The sequence below is a fragment of the Corvus cornix genome, chromosome 3 (assembly GCF_000738735.6).
Source record: "Corvus cornix cornix isolate S_Up_H32 chromosome 3, ASM73873v5, whole genome shotgun sequence".
Taxonomy (NCBI): domain Eukaryota; kingdom Metazoa; phylum Chordata; class Aves; order Passeriformes; family Corvidae; genus Corvus; species Corvus cornix.
The window spans coordinates 89,119,904-89,145,249 of NC_047056.1; the positions used below are offsets into that span (position 1 = coordinate 89,119,904).

General features: G+C 37.6%; 1 protein-coding gene across 16 annotated transcripts in view; it reads left to right on the forward strand.

Moving 5' to 3' along the window:
• Window positions 1–25,346, forward strand: part of KHDRBS2 (KH RNA binding domain containing, signal transduction associated 2) — a 346,343-nt gene that overhangs the window by 102,578 nt on the left and 218,419 nt on the right. For all 16 annotated transcript variants that reach the window (XR_005604150.1, XR_005604159.1, XR_005604148.1 and 13 more), the window contains one exon: window positions 7,340–7,456. Coding sequence is in view for 1 of the 16 variants with exons in the window: in XM_039568849.1 (XP_039424783.1) it covers window positions 7,340–7,456 (117 nt within the window). In the remaining 15 variants the exon portion in view is untranslated. The remainder of the gene's footprint in view (window positions 1–7,339; window positions 7,457–25,346) is intronic.

Sequence of the window (25,346 nt, forward strand, 5' to 3'; positions counted from 1 at the left end):
AGGTGAAAAAAACAGAGTTTCATAAAATATTTTGGAGTGCTTTCACAGGCTTGTTTAATTTCCGCAGAGCTATGTGAGTTCGCATACGTCAATCACTTTAAAGTAATGCTTTGCTTTGATTATGAACGTGACTTGAGAATAAAATTGTTTGCATAGTACTCAGTATATGTAAATTGATACTTAAATGCTGCTGTAAGTATAATTACTTTAATAGCAAAAGGCAAAATCAAGTTGACTAACAGAGTTTTTAATTAGATTAACATAAGCCATTTGTGATTTAATACAATGGTGTCTACAAAATTAGATACTATAAGGAGGTATGTTAAATCAGTTCATTAACACACTGGGTCCAAATTAACTGTTATAATTTCCTTGACTGATAAGAAATTTGTGTTTTATGCTACATTTGAGTAGTCTACTAACATATATGGGAAAGATGCATTATTTTTATGGTTGGGTATTCAACCCTAACTTACCCTGTTTCTTGTTGACTTAGAGCTTATCTTGGCAAATATAACATCTGGCAAAGAGAAATCTTTCACATAATATGAAATCATATTCAGCTCAGTAAGAGTAAGATGATATGCATGAAAGTCCCACTGTATTAAAACTTATTTAGATCTTCCTTTTACATTACAAACTCTTCAAGTTAGAAAAAAGTTGTTAGGTTGCTGCCAGTTAGCAAAGAGCAGATGGTGTTTATTACTGTGACCGGTAAATTGTGTATCTGTGGGAGTAATAAGCCCAATTAGCCAAATGTTGATTGTGCTTTTAAGTGTTGTAATCTTGGTACCTATCTCCATACCTGTGAGTATACTCAGTATAAACTTCTTCGTGCACTTCGGCAAAAGCTCAGTGGTGCACTTCTGCAGCCTGAGTTGTTGGCCTTTGTATAAATACCATTTTAGGTAATGTCTTGCAAATGAGCCAGTCTTAGACACACAATTTCAAGAATTTCTTTTTACTTACTTTGTATTTTATTTTCCTGGAAATAGTAAAAGTTGACTACTTCAAGCTTGGATAGAATAAATGTTAAAAGCCAGGTAGCTTTGTGTCCTAAAGAACCCTCTTGCCTTAATCAATAAAATACAACTTCAGTACAAAGGAAAGTCTGCATACTCTGCAGTTTTTAAAAATACTGCTCTTCTCACACAGTTTCCCAGTAAGGAGTGGCGAGCCATCAAAGAACTTCCCGACCTTTTAGAGACATGGATTGGGATCAGTCACGACCTCTGACTGGTGACCAGTTTGGTAGACCAGGTTGCCGAGAGCCCCATCCAGCCTTGCCTTGAACACTAGGATCCTCTCTCTCTTTTCTGAGTTGCAAAAGCAGGCTCTGGTCTGGTCTTTCTGTCAGCAGATGCTGATGCTGCACCTGCTTTGAGTAATAATATCCTTTTTGGTAACTGAGCCTGATGATTTTAATAGCAGTAGTTTCAGCAGTCACTTCCTCATAATCCAAATAAGCAATAGTAGCTACATACATTCAGCAATGCCTGTTTTGGGTTTTTTTGGCATACTTGACAGCTCTTCAGGGTCAAGATCATGTCTTCCTGCATGGCTGTGCAGTGCCTGGTACAATGAATCTCTTTGGATACCTCTCTAATTAAATAATAAACCCTTTGCAATTAGCAACTTGTTAATTGAGGACTTAATATAGATCCACAACTTTAATTTGTTCCTTGGCTTTTCCTCAATTACCTCACAGTAGATTTAAAAATAGAAACACATGAAATAAAATGCTTGGGTGTTTTACAGATGAGCAGATTTTAATAAATAACACCACTAATGTATGTATTAGAGAAAGAGCCATGCAAATTTTCCTGACTTAAGAAAGTTTAACTAAATGAGGGTATATCAGACACCAATTTTTTTTCTTTTTATCAGAAAATTTATTTTCATTTTAAGGCTCATTTAAATTACTTCATTTGAATGCCACAACTTGTTACCAAAATTGTGACTGAAAACTACTAAAAGTGTAAAGTGAGGGGATATTTTCCTATCTCAGTGTAGACTTACATCTAGAAGATTTTTGTCTGGAGTTGCTGACCATCTGTTTCATGGAATTATGCCAAAAATATATTTTCACTGTAGATATAGCTGCTTGCAATGAGCTAGTAAATAGCCATACAAGTATTGCAGCATCTTCTTCAAGCACACCATAAATACAAGTTCCCAGCACTTCTCAAGATAAAAAAAGATGTAATAAAACCCCATTTATTTCTTAGGTAAATTTTCTAGTCACAGTAGCTTTAATAATTCCAACTTTTTTAATCAGATTTAATTTATTTTTGAAGTGATTCCACTGATTTAAACCTGAAATTAATTTGGCCTAGAGTTTTCAAGAAGCTGTGTTTTCCCTTTGAGCATTTAATTTTTCTGTGCACAGCCTGGCATTGGGTTATTGTTCAAAGCCTAACAAAGAGATGAGACCCAATGTGCTCTGTAGGAAAGGGCAGCTTTCTCCTTCTCTCCTTTGGTTCTGGGGTCGCTGCAGAGACATTTCTGTGATACTACACTGTAAGAAAGCAGTAGCACACATTCGTTGGAGTAGATCTCCAGGGCCTCTCTGGAGTACATTCATTTTCTGCTTCTGCTGTTTGCTGTTTCCTGACATGCCCTGCTAAAGTAGAGCCCTGCAAAGTTCAGTCCTACCAAACAGGTGTCTTCGGAAGCTCTTCTCCAAGAGACAGCAAGTATCACATCACATTGCTGTTGTAAAAAATAACATTGCATGTTTATCTGGAACACTAAATTAATTTTGCTAAAGCCAAAACTACCGGATATTGCATGGGGTAAGCAGCCACATATAGAGGGAGACAAACCTGAACTCTGCAGAATCTGCTGAGCAATAGATGAGAATAGAAGAGAATAGTTCCAGTAGGAAGGGACCCACAATGCTCAGTCCAAATGCCTCACCAGTTCAGGGCTAACCAAAAGTTAAAGCATGTTATTACAGGCATTGTCATGCTTACAAAATGTTGAGAAAAATAAAATTTGCCTTCATAATAGTCCAGTACTTCCTTAACATGAAGTCCCTTGTGCATGTAGAAAGATGAGATATTTTAAAATTAATGCTATTCTGAATTAAATGAACTATCAGAAATCCTAGAATAGGACCTTAATTATAGGCAGGTCTCAAGCAGTAAGGTTTTATTCAGGAATGACTGTCTTTGTCTTCTCCCCTTTTCTTTAGAACAGGACTGAATTTAGAAAGATTCTTCCCCACCCCCACCCCCCTCCTGCTCTCCTTGAATAAGGACAGGATTTTGTGAGGATAAGTAGCTCTGAAAATGGAGTGACACTTTGTCTCTCCACAAAGGAACCGATAGCAATGCTGAACAAAACACGCTGAGAAATAACAAACCTGTTTCATGTTGTCAAGCCAGGGCCATTTCTGTTTTGCTGCTTCTAGAAGAAATTAATTTCTTCTCCCAGTTCAGGACTTTGTTCTGCTTTATCTTACAGCTGGAACCATTTGTCTTATCCTATTGGTTATTTATCTAGGTTTGTTACTGCTGTGAACACTGATCTGTGTACGAAACAGAAACAGTCACTGACACAAACATTTTTTCTGAATGATAAGCATATTCCTTGGGTCTGGTTATAAAACCCTATTAAATTAGATTTTATAAAGTAAGAAATGTTGCCGTTCTAGTAGAAATGTATTCAGGCTGCATCAAACAGGGAAACAAATACTCCTCCAAATGTAAACATGCATTTTCTACCAGTCATTGTAGTTAGCTTGAGGCTTGAATGATAATGCTGTAAACTATACCTAAGATTTTTTATACCTGTGGTATGCCGTCCTGAGGTAGTTTGAACAAAAACTTTGATGAAAACTGAGGAGCGAGAGTTTTGGCTTTGAGCACCTAACTGTCTGATTGCTTTGGTGAGGTGAAGTGTGAAAGTAATCAGGATGCAGATAAATCTGCTGAAACTGTGTGTATATATTGGGTGGGGAAGATGCTGGAGATACTGGGTGTAGATACAGGAAAGATCTATCGACCTGTATTCTCTGTCAGGTTTTATTTTGCAGAGGAGAAGGTTTATTGCACAGCTGTTGATACATGAAGCATCATGTGCATTTGATTGTAAGTAAAGCATCCCCTGCTTTCACCTGATCATTTTCCCCTGAAGACATGCATCATCTCCCCCAGACAGATGAGAAGAAAATCTGAGAAGATAATAAACAAAATCTCTGCCGTAAACCACGAAGGGTTTCTGCAAGCAAACAGAAAGCCTAGTTCATGTTCATAAACATGATTGAAAAGTTAAGCCACCTATAAAAACATCTAGTAACACAATATTTTTCAAGTGGAAGTCTGTTTGCTCCCCAGCAGTGAAAGCTTTCTGTTAATACTCTCTTCTGTGTGTCAGCATTTCTCAGCTATCCTCTCCTAATATGACCAGATATTATCCCAGAGACTTAGAGCTGCTGTTATTTGGAGAAAATTTGTACACATGGCAGAATTGGATTGGATCTGAGATTGCAGAATAAGATCTGCAGTTACAGCTGCTGTACCAGGAATGTGTGTTTGTGGGCAAGGCTCACCATTATGTGCAGTCCAACTGCCTGAGTTTCCACATTTTCCTTCACTGTCTCTATGCTCAGGTTGCATGTGCATGCGTGTGGCTGTAATTGGAGCCTAAAGTTTCCAGTATTAAGATCGGTTCTGCCTAGCATATCTTAGTTTAAAAAACAAAGAGAAATTGTGTTTCAGATTTCTTAAAATTTGTGCTGTTCACTGCAACGTCCTCCTTCTTATGTGCTGCTTTTACTTTTGTGTGAACATAATATAAAGCATATAATTTTTCCTGAGTAATTGAGTTAAAGTCACTCTACCAGTACTTTCAGACCTTGGGGAGTTTTGGGATTACAGATGGTGCTGAGGATATCCAGTGGCCCCAGACTGATGCTGGAAAGACTGAGCACAACAGTAGGATGCCTGGTGCAGTGCCGTGGCTTTTCTGCAACTTTAGACAAAACCAAACTAAGAGCACGTCAGTTTTTTAGTTGTAAATAACTGCTTCCTTCCTGATATGTGTTTTGTAGATAGTGGATGAAATGTCTGTCTGCTGCATAATCAATAGAATTAAAATCCCCAGCCACTTATTTCTTGGGAAGTGATTAAAATCCACTTAGTACGTAACATGGCCTGTGCTGGCCATGCTGCTCCTTTGCAGCAATATGTCAAGGTAATGATTAGACAGTTTATGAAGTGCTTAAATATAAATGGCCAACATAAATCTTCACAGAGTGTATTTTAATAGTTTTATTCCATTCAGAGAACAAATGTAATCAAGCTTTGGTTGGCCTTCTCATAGTTTCCTCTGAAGTTACATAACTTTATCGTTCTTTCACCTTTTGAGGGGTAGCTTTTCTTAATATTAAGAAACACTGAAAGGATGCAGCAGGACATGGTTCTTGTCTGATTGGTGATGTGTAAGTGTTACAAAAGATTTGGTGCTGTAACTTGTGACACCCTCCCTTCTGTCCGTAAGGGGGTCCCTGCAGAGGAACAAAAGCTCTGCTGTTTGCTCAGCCATCTCTAGTAAACCTTTATATACAGGGGATGGGTGATTATTGAAATCTTGTATCTATCAATGCATTAAGTCTAGTATTAAAGTTCAGTTCCTGCCATTTCTTCCTCATTGTTTGGTTTATTTTCATACAAAATTGAATAATCAGTTTGAAGCCAACAACTTCTTCTAAGCGAAGTTTGCCCTGGAATAAACAGGGCAACAGTTTGAAGACATAGGATTGTTGATACCTTGATTGGATCATTGATTCTAAATCCTACCCTATTTTGAAGAGTTGATAACTTTTATTAATTCAACAAGTAGAGTTGGAAAAAAAGTACAAGCACACAAGCTTGAAAAATCTGCTTTTGGAGCTTCAAATCATGCTGAATTTTCCTGCAAATGTTACCACTTATTACTTCCCTCACAGACACATTATTTTGCAGAAATCAATTATTTTGGTTTAAGTGGCAGTAGATTTTGCCTTACATATTTATTTTTCCTGTGATTATATACTACTTTCTTAGATAGTTTAACCAGTATTTGAAGGAAGTACAAATGATTTTTAATTAAGACACTGGACTAAAAGCCAGCTTGGGGTTTGGAGCACCTGGCATAATTCAGAGTTTGGGTGTTACTAACATGGCTGATGCATTTGTGTTGTTACATTCTTGCTGGTTAAAGTGAAAACAAGAATATTTCCACATTTTTTCCATTTTCAAAACAGAAGGTAGTGCAAAACAAAATATATTATAACATCTTTATAGACATTTGTGTGTATTTTTGACAGCAACATTTTCTTGATTTATATTTCTTATTGTCATATTCTTTCTCTCCAAAATAAAACCAAGGAAGTGCTGATACAATTACACCCTTTTTTCTTTGGCTATGTTTATTCTTCGTTGAAAGCCAGACCAGAATACTGTCTGTTCAGACTTGAACATAATTCAGAAGCATCTTAAGCAAGTGCTGATGATTTCCAGTCAGCTTCTGAAGACCACATACCACAGCGTTTTAAAGGATGCTGGAAAAAATAAAAAAAAATAAATTGAAGAGACTATTGATTACAGAATAAACACATTACATAATAGACTCCCCCCTTTTTGCTACTTTTTGTCGACATGCTATTAGCACCTCATTTATTGATTGTTCTGTCTTTTGATTTTCTGTAGGCATCTCTCCTCTTCATACAGAAAAAACTATTTGATGAGTAACATGAAGTGTGCAGTGATTAGGAATATTAGCAGCGTGGCAGACAAAGCCCAGCGTTCTACAAAATCCTTTTAGAAAATGCCCTTGAATATCTACCAGATCTATTGATTGTGATTTGTTCTGGTGCTGGCAAAGCAGGTATTTGAAGCCGATACACAGAACAGAGCTTGTTTTCAAGTCGATGTGTGAAGCATCAATTCCTAAAAATCTATCTAAAGCTCTAAGTTTGCAGGATATATTACTTGCCAGTAGAGGTGGCTTACTTGGGAAAGAACCTAGGCATTCTCTGGGTTTCCCCAGTACCATCTCATGAACAAGTATCTTGTTTAGCAGTTTGCTAATCCTAGTGGCCACTGGCCTGTTCATCCTAGAGAGACGCCTCCTGGGGTTCCAATAAACCATGAATGCTTTTACTGTCTTTCACACTAGATGGGTGAATATCTTGGTTGTGCAGTCTTGTATCTCTGTCAGTTAGGCTCAGAGCTAAGTAGGAGTATTTCTTTTAAAGGGAAGTAAAATTTTCTTGTTTAATCATCATGTTTATTTATTAAGTTTTTGGAAAAGTACCTGTGGGTCTTAAAAAGTTCTTTTATTTTCATTCTAGTTCAATTTTGTTGGGAAATTGCTTGGACCAAGAGGAAACTCTTTAAAGAGATTACAAGAAGAAACAGGTGCAAAAATGTCCATCCTGGGAAAAGGATCCATGAGGGATAAAGCTAAGGTACTGTATCTGGATTCTGGTTGCAATTAGTGTTGAAATAGATGTTGTTTTAGGTGTTACACTTAGATTGCCTGTCTGTTCATTAATGGCCCAATTAAAAGGCCTATAATAGACTCTTAGTCCGTGGCTAATTTGTTTTTTTCCAGTTATATCAATTGCTTAAATATAATTTTTTTCTTGCTATGCCAACCTTGCTTGGACCTCCACAGCTGCAATATTACCACTGTTATTTAAATAATTCACCTAAAAGAGAAACCAGTTTTAAGTTCATTTGTTCTGAGAGAAGTCTCTTTCTCCTGAGAAAGTACAGCTTGTATATATTATTGCTGTAATACTGGTATACATAAATGGGTTTTCTCTTTTGTTTTCTGTTTCTTTAGAGATTTTTTTTTTTTTTTAATATTTTGAGTATTTATTCAGGAAATAGTTCTAGGAAAAGATAACAAAGTGAACATTTTGCTTAAATGTGTGTAAAAATGCACTATAGATAAAATAAAAAACAAACTGTTTGAAATCACAGCCCAGTCAATGCCCCATAGTATTTATTTGCAGGTAAGTGTTACTCCTCCTCAGCCAGTTCCCCCCACACCCCAGTTTATATACTGAGCATGATGTTCTGTGGAATGGAATATCCCTTTGGCCAGTTCAGGTCAGCTGTCCTGGCTGTGCTCCCTCCTGGCTTCCTGAGCAGCTCCTCACTGGCAGAGCATGAGACACTCAAAAGTCCTTGGCTTGGGATAAACACTACTTAGCAACAACCCAAACATTAGTGTGTTACCAGTATTAATTATTCTCGTACTAAATCGCAAACACAACAGGGTACCATCTACTAGGAAGAAAATTAATGCTATCCCAACTAAAACCAGGACATTAAGGAAGCTTCATCTATATTTGACCCAAATATACTGAGTGCATTGTGGTATCTTCTTTTAGAGTCTGTAGAACAGTAGTATTATGGTCAACACAGAAATAATGCTAATTTCACTGTATTTTAAGTGTATATGACCTTCAGTAGTGTTGTGCATTATTCTTCTTTCCTTTCTGTCACCTCTGTCATTAATCTCAGTAGCTAAAATTATGAAAGCAATAATATGCCAAAATAAAGGAAAGACCAATCAGGATTTTTTGGTTGGCATTATTTGGTCTTGGTGATGTATATCAGCAATCACATAGACATTATGAGGTCTGCAATTGCAATATTGAAAAAAAAGAAACCCACAAACCAGGCAAATTAGGCACACAGATTGTATTTAATTTTTCAGCGTTTTCTTTATGACATTTGAGTCAGACATTTAGTGACACTTCAGTTATGATTATAAGATAATAATTTTTGAATACACTATTGATTTTATTTCCAAGTATTGACGGGTAAAATATTTTAATTACTTATGTCTAACTTATGAAATAATAAAAAAATATTTCCCTGGATGAGAGAGTGTATGTTCTGCTAAGTAGCAGTAATTCACATCAGTGCTACATCTGATGCCCACTCACTCCATTCTCAACCACCCACTCAGATTATTATTGCCAAGAGCATCAATTGCCCAGACAGGGGAGTGTAAAGATGTTTAAACACATTAATAGACAGACTAAGTCTTCTGATTTTGAGATTGGTCACTCTTCTGATCCTGTCATTTGATTTTCGTCTGATCATAGTGAACAGTGCCAGCACGACAGTTTCTACATTCACTCATGAGTATGTCAGCAAAATTTGGGGTATTTTCTTTTCCTCTTCATAGGGTATTTAGTCCTTAAGAATAATCTGAAATTGAGTATGAACCTCATGGAAACTCATTCTGTAAGACTGGTGTAAAAAATGAAGTTCTGAGGTAAACTGGCATTAAATATAGCAGTCATGAAAGCAATGTCTGTAGAGAAGGGCTCATAAGCGATTTATCTTAATCCAATTTAGACATTACTGACTCAAAAGAAAGCAAAATCCCTGTGCAATTACAGTGAGAGGTAGGAATTATCTGATCCATGTGCATCACTGTTACCAGTTCCAAGTGAAAGAGTGTGAGAATGATCTTGGGATGGGTAATAGTTACAATTAGCATTTCAGAGAGGCTGTTCTAGGTTGAAATACTGGTAAAATGTAACGAAAATATGTTTGACTCTGCATAAATAATGGTGTGGATTGCTACATTGCTAAGGAAAATACAACTTGCTCTGGTTAAAGCGGTTTTGTTGTCATAAAACAAGCGCACTAGTATAATTTATACAGTACTTTCTTATTGATTTAAATACAAATTACCAAAGTCTGGAGACTTTTTGTGGGGTTTTGTACCTTAAAAGAAATCAGCTTATGTATATTGGCTGATAAATCTTTGTTTTGCAGGAGTGTTCAAGAAAAATCTATGTAATTTCTGTCTAGAAACTAGAATTTCCTGAAAGCTGTCGATACTATGCCGTGAGCTACTACTCTGGCTCCTAGTCCTTGGGAAGCTTTTGTGCATCACCTTCTCAGCACGTACTTTTCATTCTTTTGTTTGCTGTCTAAACTTAGAGATGCCTATAGAATCCATTCATGAGAAGTCATGTGGATGAGACTTTCATGAAAAATGCTTTTTCCATTGCTTCTCTTAGGTGTCTTATGTCCCTGCATTCTCTGCCCCCTCATACATTTCACCAGTTCCTCGCACCTGTGCAAATCAGCTTGTTTCCAGAAGGTTGTTCCTCTCTTTTCTTCAGAAAACTCCCATGTTACCCAGAGTGCAACACCTAGAAAAAAACAAGTTGTCTTCTCTGCTTCTCAGCCACATCCTTTTAACTAAATTTGTATTTTTGGATATTACAGTAAACTGTGTGCTTTCAGTCATTTATCCTCCCTCTGGCACAAAAAGAGTATGTTTGTTCAGTGAGATTCTCTCTAGATATGGAGTCATAAACCTCTTAATCTCTTGTCATATTCCTGCATGTTTTAATATTTATGCCTCTTGCCTCTCTGCTCTCTATGGGACTATTGCCTTTCCCAAGAACATTTGTAGCACCACATTCCTGGCAGAAAGGAACATTTTTTGTTTAATAGCTTTTGCAGGTTCCATTAGTTAGCTATCTGTCTGACTTGCTGGCTAAAGTGCAATCAAGCTCAAAAATATGAGGCCCTTGGGCCAAAAGAGTTAACTGGCTCCATAGGGTTAATTCTTCCCTTCTTGATATTCAAATGGTCCTGTCTTCATACCTGCTCCAGGAGATGCCTTATTAGTTCCATATATATCAGAAAGCTTATCTGTGTTAACAGGCATCTCCTGGTAACTTTGGGTTTAGAACCTGGCTAGAAAGAGCAACTGCCTCTTTTCCTTCAATTTATGCAGTTTCAAATGATCTGCAGCAGAGTAGTGCCTGGCTCTTACAGTTTGTGCTGTAAAATTTTGGAAATCCATTTGTTTCCATTTCTCTCAAGTTTATTTGTTTCTTTGCAGCATGGATTTTTCCTTACAAAGGTGGTTTGTTATATTTATGTCAGAGATTTACAATGACGTCCCTCTCTGAATTTTAGAATTCATTTAAGTACATAGTCCATCTTGCTGCAGAGAAAAGAGTCTTTTACGCAATTCCTTTTGGGTTAAGGATGGGTCTGCTTTTTTTGACTGGATGGGTAACACTCTGACTTTGCTTAGGGGAGTTAGGCTTAAGGTAAGCTTTTTGTAAGCTTTGTTATCTGTATGTATATGTGGAGAAGGAAAGATGTGTGTGTGATATATTGCTCCAATTCATGGTTGAGCATTAAGTCTCTCTGTGTTAGCCAGTTCCTTCTGTTTTCTCCTACACAGTGACTAGGGATGTCTGTCTCTTAACCATTTTAAATTCCCATGCTATTTAATGTTCAGCTCTTCTATCCCCAAAAGTTGCACAGTCACTTCGAAAGTGTTAAGATCGATTTGTAACCCATTTCCTAAATGTTTCTACAGATTGGTAGGACTTCCATTTTAAAAGGAGTTGACATCACTTACATTTTAAGAGGAGTATAGCTGAAGTAAAATTACTTTGTGATTATCACCAAATTAGTCAACAGTGTTCCTTTCACTTTGATATAAAACCTGCTGCCTTCTCAAGTCATACTTAAATAAGCCTCCAGATCATTCCATATCCTAAATGGGGGTGATATACCACCTTTTTTTTTCCCTGCTGAGTTTTGTGCAGCATGTAAAGACAAAGCATCAGTACCAAACCATTCTTTGGTTTGGAAAAAGGTACCTAGATTGGAAAAAGATACCAGTATCAGAACCCACCAAATTACTGCTTCCTGCCCATACATGAGGCAGTGCAGCTCCTTGTCTGGAACAGTGACTTTCACCTTGCTTGAGTCTCTCAAGTTCTAGAAAAATCTTTTCTCTGGAGATGTGACTTGTGGTTTGTGCTGCCTGTAAGCTCTGACCTGCACTTCAGAATCTAGGTCTGAAGATTGGGCACTGGGGCAGTCTGTTGACTTCTCCAGTCAGGTTCCAGTTCTCTGCATTTTCTGCCTGGGCATGGCAGGAGTACGTGAACAGGACATTTTTTGTCTTGTTAGAGAAGTCGTTTATGTGTGTCAGTAAGCAACCTGATGCTGCCCTCAGGGCAGCTGGAAATTTTTTAGTTGCACTAGAAAAAATGGTACTTTTGAGTTTGTGTCAGCAGACTTTAGAGCATTCTAATATTATAGCTAGAGCCCAATTTACTGCAGCTAATTTTCGTGTGATCAGATACTCACATGTACACAGTGTCAGTTTCTGAAAAGGGACACAGGTTGTTGCACAAGGTAAATGTTGTTCCCCAGTCACTGGAGTTTGTTTTAGTGGTGCAGGATCTGGACTATCATCAGAGTCAAGAATTAGCCATCAGGAATTGCTGGGTCACAGGAGCATCATATTTATCTCCTTACCACTTCTTATCCAGTGTCTCCCTGAGGCAAAGGTAACAGAAAAGACCTTGGTGAAGGTTGCTCTGGTGGTGTTTTGCTCAGTAAAGATTCCCCAGGAGAGAAGAATCCTAAATTGAGCAAATGAAAAAACTTCATGGCCTTTTTGTCCCTCAGAGACAAATTTTGGACTATAAACTTTGGGCTGTAAATATTGGAAACAGTCTGCCTCATTGATTCTGTAACTTATTTGTCTGTGATTTCTTCAAAAAAGCTATAAATATTGAACAGTTTGTGCAAGTGTGTGCTTATTAAAAGAAACCGAACTGAAGTCTCTGATCTTTTTGATATTCTAGTTTTAGTGAATTTGTTTGGTATTAAATAAAAAAGACTTAAGTTTCTTCATACACATAGAATATTGGAACCACAAGGTTTTATTTTAAATTTGAAAATTTAAATTGGTAGAAAAATTGAGATTACCATATCTTCCTACCCTAGACCTGTATTAAGTACTGATGAAAAATTAAAGTTCATAGATTGGTTACATGCCAAGACAGGTTAAAACAACCAGGAAAGTGGGACACTCGTTTAAGTACTTTAAATGTTTGTAATTTAAATAAAACTTGAAAATTGTTGGAGTATTTTTCTTTGATGCTTAAGGAGGTCCATAAGATCTCCTCTAACACTCTCGGAGTCCCAAGTGCATTTCTTGTACTGCTGAAGCCAGTGGCAGTTTTGCCAATGACCAGTGCAAGGAATAAATCACTCTTCGTATCTACCTGAGTGAGTAAATGAAACTCAAGTGCAATCTCCAAATAGTTCTCTATTAATTTTTAAACTAGAGCTCCAATCAGAAGAGTGAGGTGTTAGAGTGGTTGTAAGGATTCAACAAGCTATGTCAATTCAAGTATCTCCTACTAGCACAGTTCACGGAGTGATGTGATGCTTCCATGTAATTAGTGATGACATTTTCAAAACAGAATAGCCAAGAGGGCAATTTAGCTCTCTGTTAAAAATTTCAGACTCTGAAGCTGATAGTTAAGAAAATTGCATTGTCATCACAGAAGAATCACATCAGACCTCAAGCAGATGCTCTTTTATTACTGATGTAACACAGTGGTGATATTAAAAGTCTTCATTGCCTCCCTTGAATGTAATGTTAAAACAGACTTATATATTTCATTGTTCTGACGGGACATTTGTAAGACTTACACTGCTGTGTGCAAAAAGATGGGACACATTCTTTGCTTTCTACAAAATTAGGCTGCTTCCAAAGGGCAAAAGATTGAGGTAGTGCTTCAGCTTTATTCTTTCTGAGTTGAAGGTGATGGAAGACCATGAAACTTTAAAGAAGGCAAGGCAAAGAAGTGTCAAGAGAGAACTGTGGGAAGGGTAAAGATTAAAGATAGCCCTTAGCAAAGAAAAATATGTATTATTTGAAGTAGTGAAAATTAACATGCTTTCAGTTTTGCCAACTTGTAAATGTTTAGTAATTTTTTTACCTGAAAGCAGTTTAAATTTTTTGTCTGTGGAATATTGTAAGATTTTCTGAATATGTACACATGTATTACGCATTAGAAACATGCTGCCAAGTGACTCAACTGCAGTCTCCCCTGTGTCTGCAATGGTGCCCATTTGACACCCAGAAGTCTGAGTTTCACATGCAGACCTGTGCCAAACTCCTCTTGGTTTCAGCTCACTCATATTCCATTGGAGAGAACCACTTGGTGCACGTTGACAGTGTCTTGTTTCTGCCACTGTCCGCGGGGGCACTCCTGTGCCTCGTGTCTCCCAAGAGGTTTGATTGTGTTTGGTTGTGCACCCAGCTGGGAGATCCCCTTCTCCTGCACGTGGCATTTGCAATCCTGAACAGTATTGTCAGGGTGAGTCCTGGCATTAACTGCCTGTCAGGCAGTGAGTTTTCTTAAAAAAAAATAAACATGGGAAGAAATAAAGCAGCGCATTCATGTATAGAGATGGGAAGATAAAACAAGAGAGACAAGGAAATTAAAGTAAATTAACTCAATTGCTTACAACAATTTGGGGGACTGACTATCTTTTCCAAGTGATGTTCTTTCCCATCTGTACTTTTTCAGAACAGTGACTTACATTCCAAAGTATTTTATTTATCTCCGTGCAGCTTCATAAAAACCAGGTTTGATCTTGCTGAGTTTTGTTTTACGATTATTGTTCTTCCTGTTTTACATATAGATAACGCAGAAGGAGCTGCTTTGAATTATTTGTAACAATTACATTAAATCCCAGTTTTCCATGCATAATGTTATCTGTACTCTTGAGGATCATGATAAATACTTTTAATAAACTTTAATGGGCTACTCTTACAAGGAATTTTGCATTGCCACAATAGAGGCAGCATTACAGTAAATTAAATTACAGTGCACACAATTAAATATAATAATGAAAAAAAAAAAAATCAGACTTGGAGCAACAACTCTTTGGAGTCCCCTGAAATTCAATTCCACAAGAAACATAATAGAGGAAGATGGTGAGTAGAATTTAGATTGCTAAGTTAGATATTATTTAGTCTGTAATATCTCCATCAGGGATTAATGTTCTCTTGTTCAGAGACATTGGTTAGTCTCTGGATCATTTTTCAGATTGATTACTGTTGTAGTGTAGCATTCCTTTTTCATTTATCTACCCAACATCAATATAACTTTAGAGATATAACTTCATCGCAGTACAGTTGTTATGCAATCCATAATAATAATTTGTGGCTTCTCAATAATAGCTTTAAGGAAATCTGTACAGATTTAATTTGAGTTTATAGCCATTTATTACAACAAAAACCACCCCATCTTCCTTTCATCTTCTCTGAAAGAAAAAAATTCTCTGACAGAGAAGTATTCTCTGACAAGCTTCTTTCCAAGAGTGCTTGAGTGTGAGATACATTTGTATTTTATCAAACATAGCTAAAGTAAGGCATATGTGCATCTCTGACAGTTATAATTTTGAATATGCAGTGAAATCAGAAGGTATGAAATTAGCATTGCAAGTGATACTATTTACTTTTTCCTCATTTTTCTGGTTTCTGTTATTTTGATTGGAGATGAACATGAATTCAATCCAATATGGAGTCCATATCCATTTGGAGTGTGCAAGACTGTAAAGTTTTCCTTTAGTTTCCACCACTGTGCAGCTCTGACTTTATTTCTCAGATTCTGACTTTCCCCACAGTAAAGGATAACAGCTCTTGTCCATCTAATTTAGAGGTGTCTACAGAGAATTAATCTGTTGATAATTACCAGTCTTTTTACAAACGCAGCATGTTACTGCACTAAATTCAGAGTTTTCTTAGTTTAGATGAATGAGCTGTTATCCCTACATCTGTGGATGTGCTCAAGGCTTTCAGGCTCTTTTGCCTATTTTTTTACTGATACAATATTGTATCTATATATGAACTCAGATATTCCATTGGTTTGAATCAGATCAAGTCCATTTATAATCCAAAATAGAATGAACTTTTATTTTTGCAGAATTCGTGGAGGAGACAGGAGGAGTAGAAGTTAGTGATTAAAATCAACACACAGCCTTACCCTAATCCCTGCCTCCTGTCATCTTCTGCCTTTCACAGTCTCTGAGACATTTCTTTGAAAACAAGTCTTTAGAAGTAACCCCACCACTTACTGGACCCTGCTCTCATAAACTGTGTTTAGAAGACATAGGAACACAGCTGGGATTTTTTAAATTTATAAATGTGCAAATGCTTTGCTGGATTTTGGCCTTACAGGCAAGTTTTCCTTCTTCATGTGCTTACAAACCCTGCTGTGAAAGTCAATGGCTGCACTGTGTGTTTGTTCTTCAGTGCTCCAACAGATGAATGATTTAGGGGGTGTCTATAGACTGTAAAGAATTCACTTCAGAGTCATTTTTATGAAGTGAGGTGAAAAAATAAATAAAAACTTCTCTGTTTTTCTGTCCAGCTGCAGGTCCTGCTTCATCTCCTCATATTGAAAAAGTCTGTTACCAAATGCTTTTTTTTTGGCATGAGAGAGAAAGAAAAGGGATGTTTCCTTTGTATTACGTTGTTAGTCTTTCTCTGGGGGTCTATTTATAGAATAAGGAGATCTAGGGAACGTCCAGCAAGTCGTACTTCCTTAATTAAAAATGTAATTAGCCATCCATATAACTCTCAACTCCAGTGTAGCACTGGTTATATTGAGTCTCTAGCTGTTAAGAGACTTGATCCACAGTTACATATGTAAGTCCAAAAGTAATATTGCACATTTGTTTAAATTGATGTAGCAAATGTGTACTCTTAAATAGTTTGTCAATAAATTATTAATTCTGTTTTACTATTTCAAGGCCAGACCCTGGGTGTCACCTGTTGCAAGCAGAATTAATATTTTAGTTTGTTCTTTTGAAGATTTAGCCGCAACTGCTAAAACATGCTTTACAGAAATTAATCTCTTGCAATCATCACCGCGTTAGATATGGGAAGCTTTTTCTTCAACTAGTTTTAAGTAGAAGGCTCAGTCATGGTGCTGACAAGTGTGTGGTAAAAAAATGATGTGATATTAAACCTTGAATTATTTTTTTTTCCCCCTTCATGATCCAGACCCTGGATAATTTGGGATGAGGACCTAATTGCAGCCTTACAGTAGCTGATGGCTGCAAACAAAGTACAACAAAGTACATTTACAACAAAGACAGAGACTCTTTACTTACAAGTGCTTGTAGTGACAGGACGAGGGGTGATGGCTTTGAACTGAAAGAGGGCAGGTTTACATTAGATATTAGGAAGAAATTCTTTCCTCTGGGGGTGGTGAGACATGAACAGGTTGCCCAGGGAACTTGTGGATGCCCCGTCTCCGGAAGAGTTCAGGGTTGGATGAGGCTCTGAGCTACCTGGTCTAGTGGAAGATGTCTCTGCCCATGGCAGGGGGGTTGGAACTAGATCTTTAAGGTCCCTTCCAACCTAAACCATTGTGTGAGTCCATGCCTCTGTGATATGAGTCCCCGTGTTTTACAATTCTTGTATTTGAAATGGCTGTCTTTGGTTTTGTCTGTTCTCTGCCACCTTCTTTCCTGTCTTTCTTATTACATTAGCAGAGTGACATACTGAATCTGCAGATTTGCAGATTTCCCTTTCATGATACAGACAGTTATCACTGCTTCTTATTCTAAAGTTTTTAGGGGAAACATTACTATTTTATATTCTGCATAAAATTATTAAAAATGTAGTGGATGAACTTATAAAATGTGGAGGTTTTTAAATGAGGTTCACATACAGTAACTCCTATGGGTTTTTTTTTCTTTAGGGTTTACCATTTATTACTCTTCTGCTTAGTGTATAGAATATATAATATGCATTATGATCTATAGGTACAAACCATCTACAATAATTTTAATGCAAGTTCATGATTAAATGAAAATGGTTACATTCATTTAATTGAAATATATCAGTACTATGGATTGCTAGAATAGTTTATTAAAAAGGTTCCGAAAGTACTTCAAGTATAGCAAAAAAAATGTTATTCAACATTAGGACTGTATGGAATTTTGGCTTAATACATCTACAGAAATACATTTCAAATGTATACTGGCAATGTATTAATGAAGGGAGTAGTCTATAATTAAAAATAGATGCAAGGATTTTACAAGTGTAGAGCAAGAATGCAGAAAAGAACCCTGATATATAAACTTAACTTACTTTTTTCACATGGGCTTCAGTGAGAAAGAACTTATGGTAGACCATAGACCATGTTATTTGTTGTATGGCCTTTTGTTTCCAAACTGGGCTTCTCCATGTCACAGCTATAAATTTTGCTTATACTATATAGCAATAAGGGCAAATTTTCACGTTTTGTTTTATGCTATTTGTACAATGTAGTACAGCAGTGAAATCTAGGAGTTGTCATATTACAATGAATTATTAATTCATCTAGTGTCATTTCCTGGCTTTAGGAATGGTATTCAGTGGTTTATAAAATTGAGAGGAGAAAGAGGAGCAAATAATATTCTTGGATAATTGAAAAAGCTAGTATGATTGAGGAGAGAATTTGTTTCGCTCACATGTAAGTTATCACTGTATATTATGAAATACAGTATCAAATAACTTTTCATAATACATTGGCTAGCACAGAAGCATATGTAACGTCTCCATTCAGCATGCCTAATTAAATTTTGCTAAGATATATGTGGAAAGATTTCTTGTTGAATTGTATGAAGAAATATCATTAGAAAGAAAAAAACAAAAAAAGGACAACTCTTTTATGTCTTAGAATACATTTTATGTATGGGGTGAAAGTTTAGGAGGAGTATTGTAGGCAAATATTAGAAGAGAATCCAGATCCCAGAAAGGAAATCTAAGAATCTTTTTAGATAAGAACTGCAACAAAGCTGTAACAGGTGGTACCAATCTAATGGGTTTTTCTATCTTGAGTTTGATTTATTTCTTTCGTTTTCTGTAAATTAGAGAAAAGAGTTTTTAGACTTAAAGAAAGCATTATTACATTAAGACTCAAATATTATGGAGCATGAAAAACTGGGATTTCTTCCATTCACCATGACATATTTATGATAGTTTGTTCCTTTGTTTCTGTGAGTGATTTGTGATGTATGCTCTCATTTTAATTTAAAAAATAGAACAGTCATCCTTTATATGTTGAATTGGCCACAGTTGAGTGTCATTAAGAAGATGCGTGTGCTTCTGGACTAGTATGAGTGTATCTGAGTGATTGGAAATGTTAGCAATTATTCTGTCAGCTTTTGGCATCTCAGGGGATAAAACCAAAAATGCTGAGACTACACATAAAGTGGTAATTCTATATTGTTTATTCTTTTATACTTGTTTTAGATGCCTTTGGTGACTGGATTGCTGTAGTCATTAGCTGGAACTTTGAGCTGCTTGTAGTTATTTACATGTGTTTGGGGTTTGTTGGTCTTTCCTGTTGGGGGTTTTTTTAAGGTAGAATTTTATTTCTGTCTTGTTTATTACTTTATTCTCAGTTCAGAAGTGTTGTTTAATCTGGACAATGTCTAACCCTTTAGATAGTTGTTCTTTTTGTACCTGCACAGTCCTTGGTGTGGACCTGACATGGATATGCTAAGTTCTGCAAACAATGTGCATGTCTCTGAAGTTTCAGTAAGCTCAGACATAAAAGCAGGAGAAATTTCACCTTTTTCATGCACTGCTATTCACGTCACTGCAGGTGATCTCACTGCTGCATTCTGCCCTCCTTCACGAGAGGCTGTTTGGCTCTGCTGCCTAGCCCAGCAGTGATCAGTGTTGTCACTGAGCTAGCTCAGGTCCGTGCCTGAGATCATGTGGTGCGACTACTACTTCAATGTGTGCAACGCCCCGTTTTCATAAGAACGACCTCAAGCTACTTCTTTAGCCAGCAATGGTAATATATCACTGTGGAGTATAGTAAAATAGTGGGATGAAAACTCAGACATGAGCCAGCAATGTGCACTTGCAGTCCAGAAAACCAGCCACATCCTGGGCTGCATCAAGAGCAGCATGGCCAGCAGGGCAAGGGAGGAGATTCTGCCTGTGACTCCACTCTCATTAGACCCCACCTCGGGTACTGTGCCCAGCTCTGGGCTTCCCAGCATGTGAAACACATGGACAGGTTAGAGTGGCTCCAGACCAGGTCAGACAGCTGGATCACCTCTCCTATGGAGACATGCTGAGAGAGCAGGGGCTGCTCAGCCTGGAGAAGAGAAGGCTCTGAGGAGCCTTCTATGTATAAAGGGGGCTTACAAATCAGACACAGAAATCCTTTTTACCTGAGCCTGTAGTGACTGTACAAGGAACAATGTATTTGAACTGAAAAAGGGTGGGTTTAGAGTGGACATTAGGAAGACATGTTTTATGATGAGGGTGATGAGGACCTGCAACAGGTTGCCCAGAGAAGTTGTGGGTGTCCCATCCCTGGAGGTGTTCAAGGCCAAGCTGAATGGGACTTTGAGCAACCTGGTCTAATGGAAGTGTCCCTACCCAAAAAGAGCAGTTGGAGCTAGAAGATCTTGACGGTCCCTTCCAGCCCAAGCCATTCTATTATTCTATGATAAAAATGCAGATTTAATTTGCGAAGGCATAAAGATACCTGGATCTGCAATATCCAGCCTGAATGTTTATGTCTATCTTCATGGATAGTGTGATCATAAAGCTTGCCTTTGAATTTGAGCCCATATTTAAATAAAGACCTGGTATGGTCAGGTAGCTTCTTCAGTGACTTTGGAAGGGGTTCAGTAGAAGAAAATCTCTAATGTCATTTATTTCCCTTCTGCTTTTACTGCTCAAATAGATACCAGTCTAGGAAATCTCTACTGTCTCATTTTATGTCTGAAAAAAAATCAGTAATATAGTTTTCAGTTTTGCACGATTCTTACCTAGTTAGATTATTATTATTATTTCCAAATCTTCCCACTCTTTGTCCTGTACCATAGTTTTTAATGTATTCATATGCATATCAATATCTCATTAATAGGCTTAAGTGGGATTAATTTTTGACAGGCTGTGGTGTCATCACTGCAGAGAACTTTTTTTATTGAGCCTGAGAAAGACAAGGGTTTTGTACAAAAAAAAGTAAGTTTTTTCTTACCTTAATCAGGCATTAAGCTCAATGTTACCAAAGATGGGTAAGAGTAGTAGTTCGTAAGTAAGAATAACAGTTCCTAAGTACTAGATTACTGTTTATAGTTTTCTAAATTGTCATTAAAAAATAAAAAATAGGCTACTTGGCTCTCATTGATTATGATCATGTGTAAAAGAACATAATAAATTGCAAATTGCAGTTATTATGTAATTATATATCATTATCTTATTATCTCTTTTTTAACTTTTGACTGTCTTCTACAATGAAAATTGTTATTATATCTCCATTTTTAATTGCTTCACTTTATTTTTCTGTTGCTCCAAAATCCTATGAATATGAATACAATTTTGAAAGTGGTTGGGGCGTTCTTTTTAGACATTTCATTAACATGTGTCTGGCAGATGATTGGTTTGGGTGATCAGCCCTTAAATACTAAATACTGCATTTCAAGTTCGTTTTGACATGGATAGGAAAGACTTGTCAAGTAGCTTTTGTAAAAGTGACATCATGAAGTACTTTTGCAACATAATATAAAAAGAACGTTGAAATATAAAGTGATATTTTCTTGGAGAATATGTAGGTTGCAATGTGGTATAAAATATTCTGCAGGACAGCATATAATTTTCTTTTCAATTTTTATGTGAACTCTGGAACTAAAAATGGTTCTGAAAACAGAAGGTAATCATATTTTTAATAACATCATTTGTCCATTATAAACTTTTGAAAAAAAAGAAGTATCCTGACCAACATACTTAACCTCAGTAAAAAGGAATAATTGAATTAATATGGGTATAGTGTTGTCTCTCTCATGGTACATCAGAAAACATAGACTTCTAAAAAAAATTAATGAAGCTAGTAAGTGTATGTGGATTTCACCCAAAAAGAATACTGTCTACTAGAGATTGAATAATGTGTAATTTGGGAAAAAATAAACAACCCTCTACCTGCCAAGGCCATTCAAGCCTTGGAAATGGTTTTATTATCAGGGTCCTTTTCTGCTTTCGCTTCTGCAGTCCATCTTCTGCCCTGCCACTGACCAAACAAAGTTTTGGCTATTTCATCTAAATTCCTGCTGTGCATAAATACAGCTTCTGCTTCAGAGGCATAAATGTAGTTGGCTATATGGAAACAAAGTGCATAAACCCGAGTTGGAATGGGTGGTGATTTAATGAGCACCATCACTAGGGTGCAATTATCTCTTCATCTAACAAAATACAGACGTCTGTCTTAAGGCAAGCTGAATTATTCCCTGGTCAGTGTTGAGTGTTGATTTGCTTAAACATGAGTGTCTAGTGCCATTTAAAGTGCCTGAGGGTATCTCATGTGCCCTGTACTGTGAACTTTGACCTTCACGTCCCACATACTTTACTCCCACCTTTTATGTTTGTTCAACTTCACATATCCACTGGTGTGTCCTGACATGTTCCATGTTTTGTGCCTTGCGCTGTTTGGATAATTGCCTGTCTTGTCTGTAATATGGTTCTTGGCATATGGCTAGGATTGTGGACCAAGGATTTTATCAAAATTGAGGGGGTTCATGTTACTTCTGTGACTACTGCTGATTCCTTAAATTCTTTTTCATTTCTTCTCGCTAGGTTTTATTTGTCACCCAGTTACCCTTACCTGGATGTTCCTTTGTTTCATATAATGTTTAGAAATTTCTAAATCCTTCTTATACCTCTGATATATACTCTGAATGCCAGTTTCATCATGTCTGCATGTTTAACAGAGTTGCTTTAATATCTGGTTCTGTGGTTTCTCAGTATTTTCAATACCCAGTTTTGCTGCTAGACTGACCTTCTCAGTCTTCTAGACATTTTGCCAACTGTTCAGCAGTGTTCATTTCAGGCCACCAGCATTGCTACTGTGTACACAGCAGTTGTCTTACTTGCTGTGTCCTTTCTTGTTGTGCTTAAAAGCCCTTTTCTCTTGTCTAATCACTGGGCTTTGGCAGCCTGGGGTTCAGAAGAGCAGGCATGGTGCCAAGTTCTCACAAGCTGTCGCTCTTGATTTCCAGAGCAAACCCTATGAAAGGGTGCTGTGGATAACATGGCCAGTGTTAGGAAGCACAGCTCAGTGTTTTTTCACATGCACACACTGTTCACATTACCAAAACCCGCAGGGGATTGGCAGCACTCGCTGCATCATTGTTCTGCCGCCTGTCCTGTCCACAGCCTCAGAGTGCCATCTTCCAAAGGACATGCAAGGAGACATGGCTCTGCATAGTTCACAGAGTTTGCACTTTCATTGAGGAAATTGCCTTTTAAAGCATAATATTCCACACGAGAATCCAGATTTTCCTCCAAGAATTTATTGCTTAGGAAGAGAGGTACAGAGTGGCACTTGCTCCTTGGTGAGGAAAGAAAAGCCAGTCTGACAGTTGCCTGCAGCCTCCTGACCAGTGTGCAGTGCCATTAAAGTCCCACTGGGAAATTCTGGAAGTCCTGGAAAGGGAAGGTGGCAGAAGATGGCTTAAAGTGATGTAATTCAGTAGATACGAGGCACCATCCCACAAAACCGGAATATGCAAATAAACATCAAAGCCCTGTCAGAAGTGTCTTCTCACCTGGGCCTGTCGCAGGGAGTAGCTCTTCCATATTTTGAGTTTCTGTTTCTCAGTAGACGGAAGGCACTGGTTCCTGGCCACACACTCATTCTAGAAACTTCTAAGCTATTACAGAATGCTTAATTCATTTATTTTTGCATACGTGGAATAACTATAAAGAACTAACAAAGCATATCTTCAGTGCCTGTAGTCAGGAAAATATTCATGACGCTTGGGAGTGTGGTTGATAAACCATTCTTGTGAATTAAACATTTTTCTGCTTGCTTTAGTTTTGAACAGTTCTTGTCCTCAAGCATGCATCAGATACTCTGCTGTCTTTCAAGTCTGAGTGGTATGGATAAAAACATTATTTTTTAAGTAAGCTGGAGTATTCATCTGAGTAATCATCTTTACTGATTTTTGCCATTCCTTTTAGCACAGAGGTGGTGAAAGAGATTTTTAATGCCTTTTCATATATACTGAGATGTATTTCTGTCTGAGGACAACTTTCATGCCATGAAATCCCGTATTTATATTGGCAGTGGTCTTATGTGCCACATCTCTGCAACCATGGTGTAAGGTCATACGAAAGACTAAGGCCTGTTCTCCTCACTCTCTTTTCTGGCAGTTTGAAATGTGTTGTAATAAAGGGGTAACTTTGGAGGTGTCCTCCCAAACAACAGACATGCTTAGGTCAGAAGATACTGTTCTTTGTTTTGCATCTGCTCACTGATTTTCTTCTAAGGCAAATCTGCCAGGTCGACATTATCCTCTTCCAACCCACAAGTCTTCCAACAGGCTCATTGACCTCCCCACTGCAATGCTGTGCCTATACTATTATTTCCCTTGCATTTTTTGTAATGCTTCACATTACATCTTCAAGTCAAATTTGAATTCCTTAAGAAAAAACAAAGGTGTGAGGTATGAGAAATAGGGGTTCATGAGCCTAGAAACGAGTATTATAAAAACGCTTGTGTAATTTTAAAAGAGGGATTTGCCTTTTAAAAATAATTAGAACTTAACTTAAACATAAAAAAATTAATGACCAAGGACCATGATCACTTCATTTCCAGAAAAGCTGGTAGCACTCCAGCAGTGTCAACGGGGACTTCAAAGGTTTGACGTCTTCATGAGAACACGTGGTTTTAAAGCACCTGGCTACAAGGCAGGGTGCTGGGGAAAGGTAGGCTGGGTATTTATTTAAAAAGTGTTGTGGTTTAATCCCAGCCAACAACTCAGCACCACCCAGCCACTCACTCCCCGACTGGTGGGATGGGGGGACAGAACAGAAGGGGTAAAAATGAGAAAACCCATTGGTTGAGATGAAGACAGTTTAATAAGTAAAGCAAAAGCTACACAGTCAAGCAAAACGAACTAAGGAATTAATTTACCACTTCCCATGGGCACTTCCCAGGTGCTCAGCCTTCCGCAGGATAGCAGGGCTTCATCATATGTAAGGATTACCTGTGAAGAAATCTGGAGAGGGACTCGGAGGGTATATAGTGATAGGACATGGAACAGCAGCTTTAAATTGAAAGAGAGTAGATTTAGATTGGATGTTAGGAAGAAATTCTTTACTGTGAGGGTGGTAAGACAATGGAATGGGTTGCCCAGAGAGGTGATGGACTCCTCATCCCTGGAAGTGTTCAAGGCCAAGTTGGATGGGGCTTTGAGCAACCTGGTCTAGTGGGAGGTGTCTCTGCCCACGGCAGGGGGGTTGGAACTAGGTGGTCTTTAAAGTCCCTTCCAAACCACACCATTTTATGAAGACAAACACCATCATTTCAAATGTCCCCCTCTTCTTTCTTCTTGCCCCAGCTTTATATGCTGAACGTGATGCCATCTGGTATGGAATGTCTCTTGGGTCAGTTGGGATGTGCTGTCCCCGTTGAGTTGTGTCCCCTCCCAACTCCCGTGGACCTCTAGCCTCCTCACTGG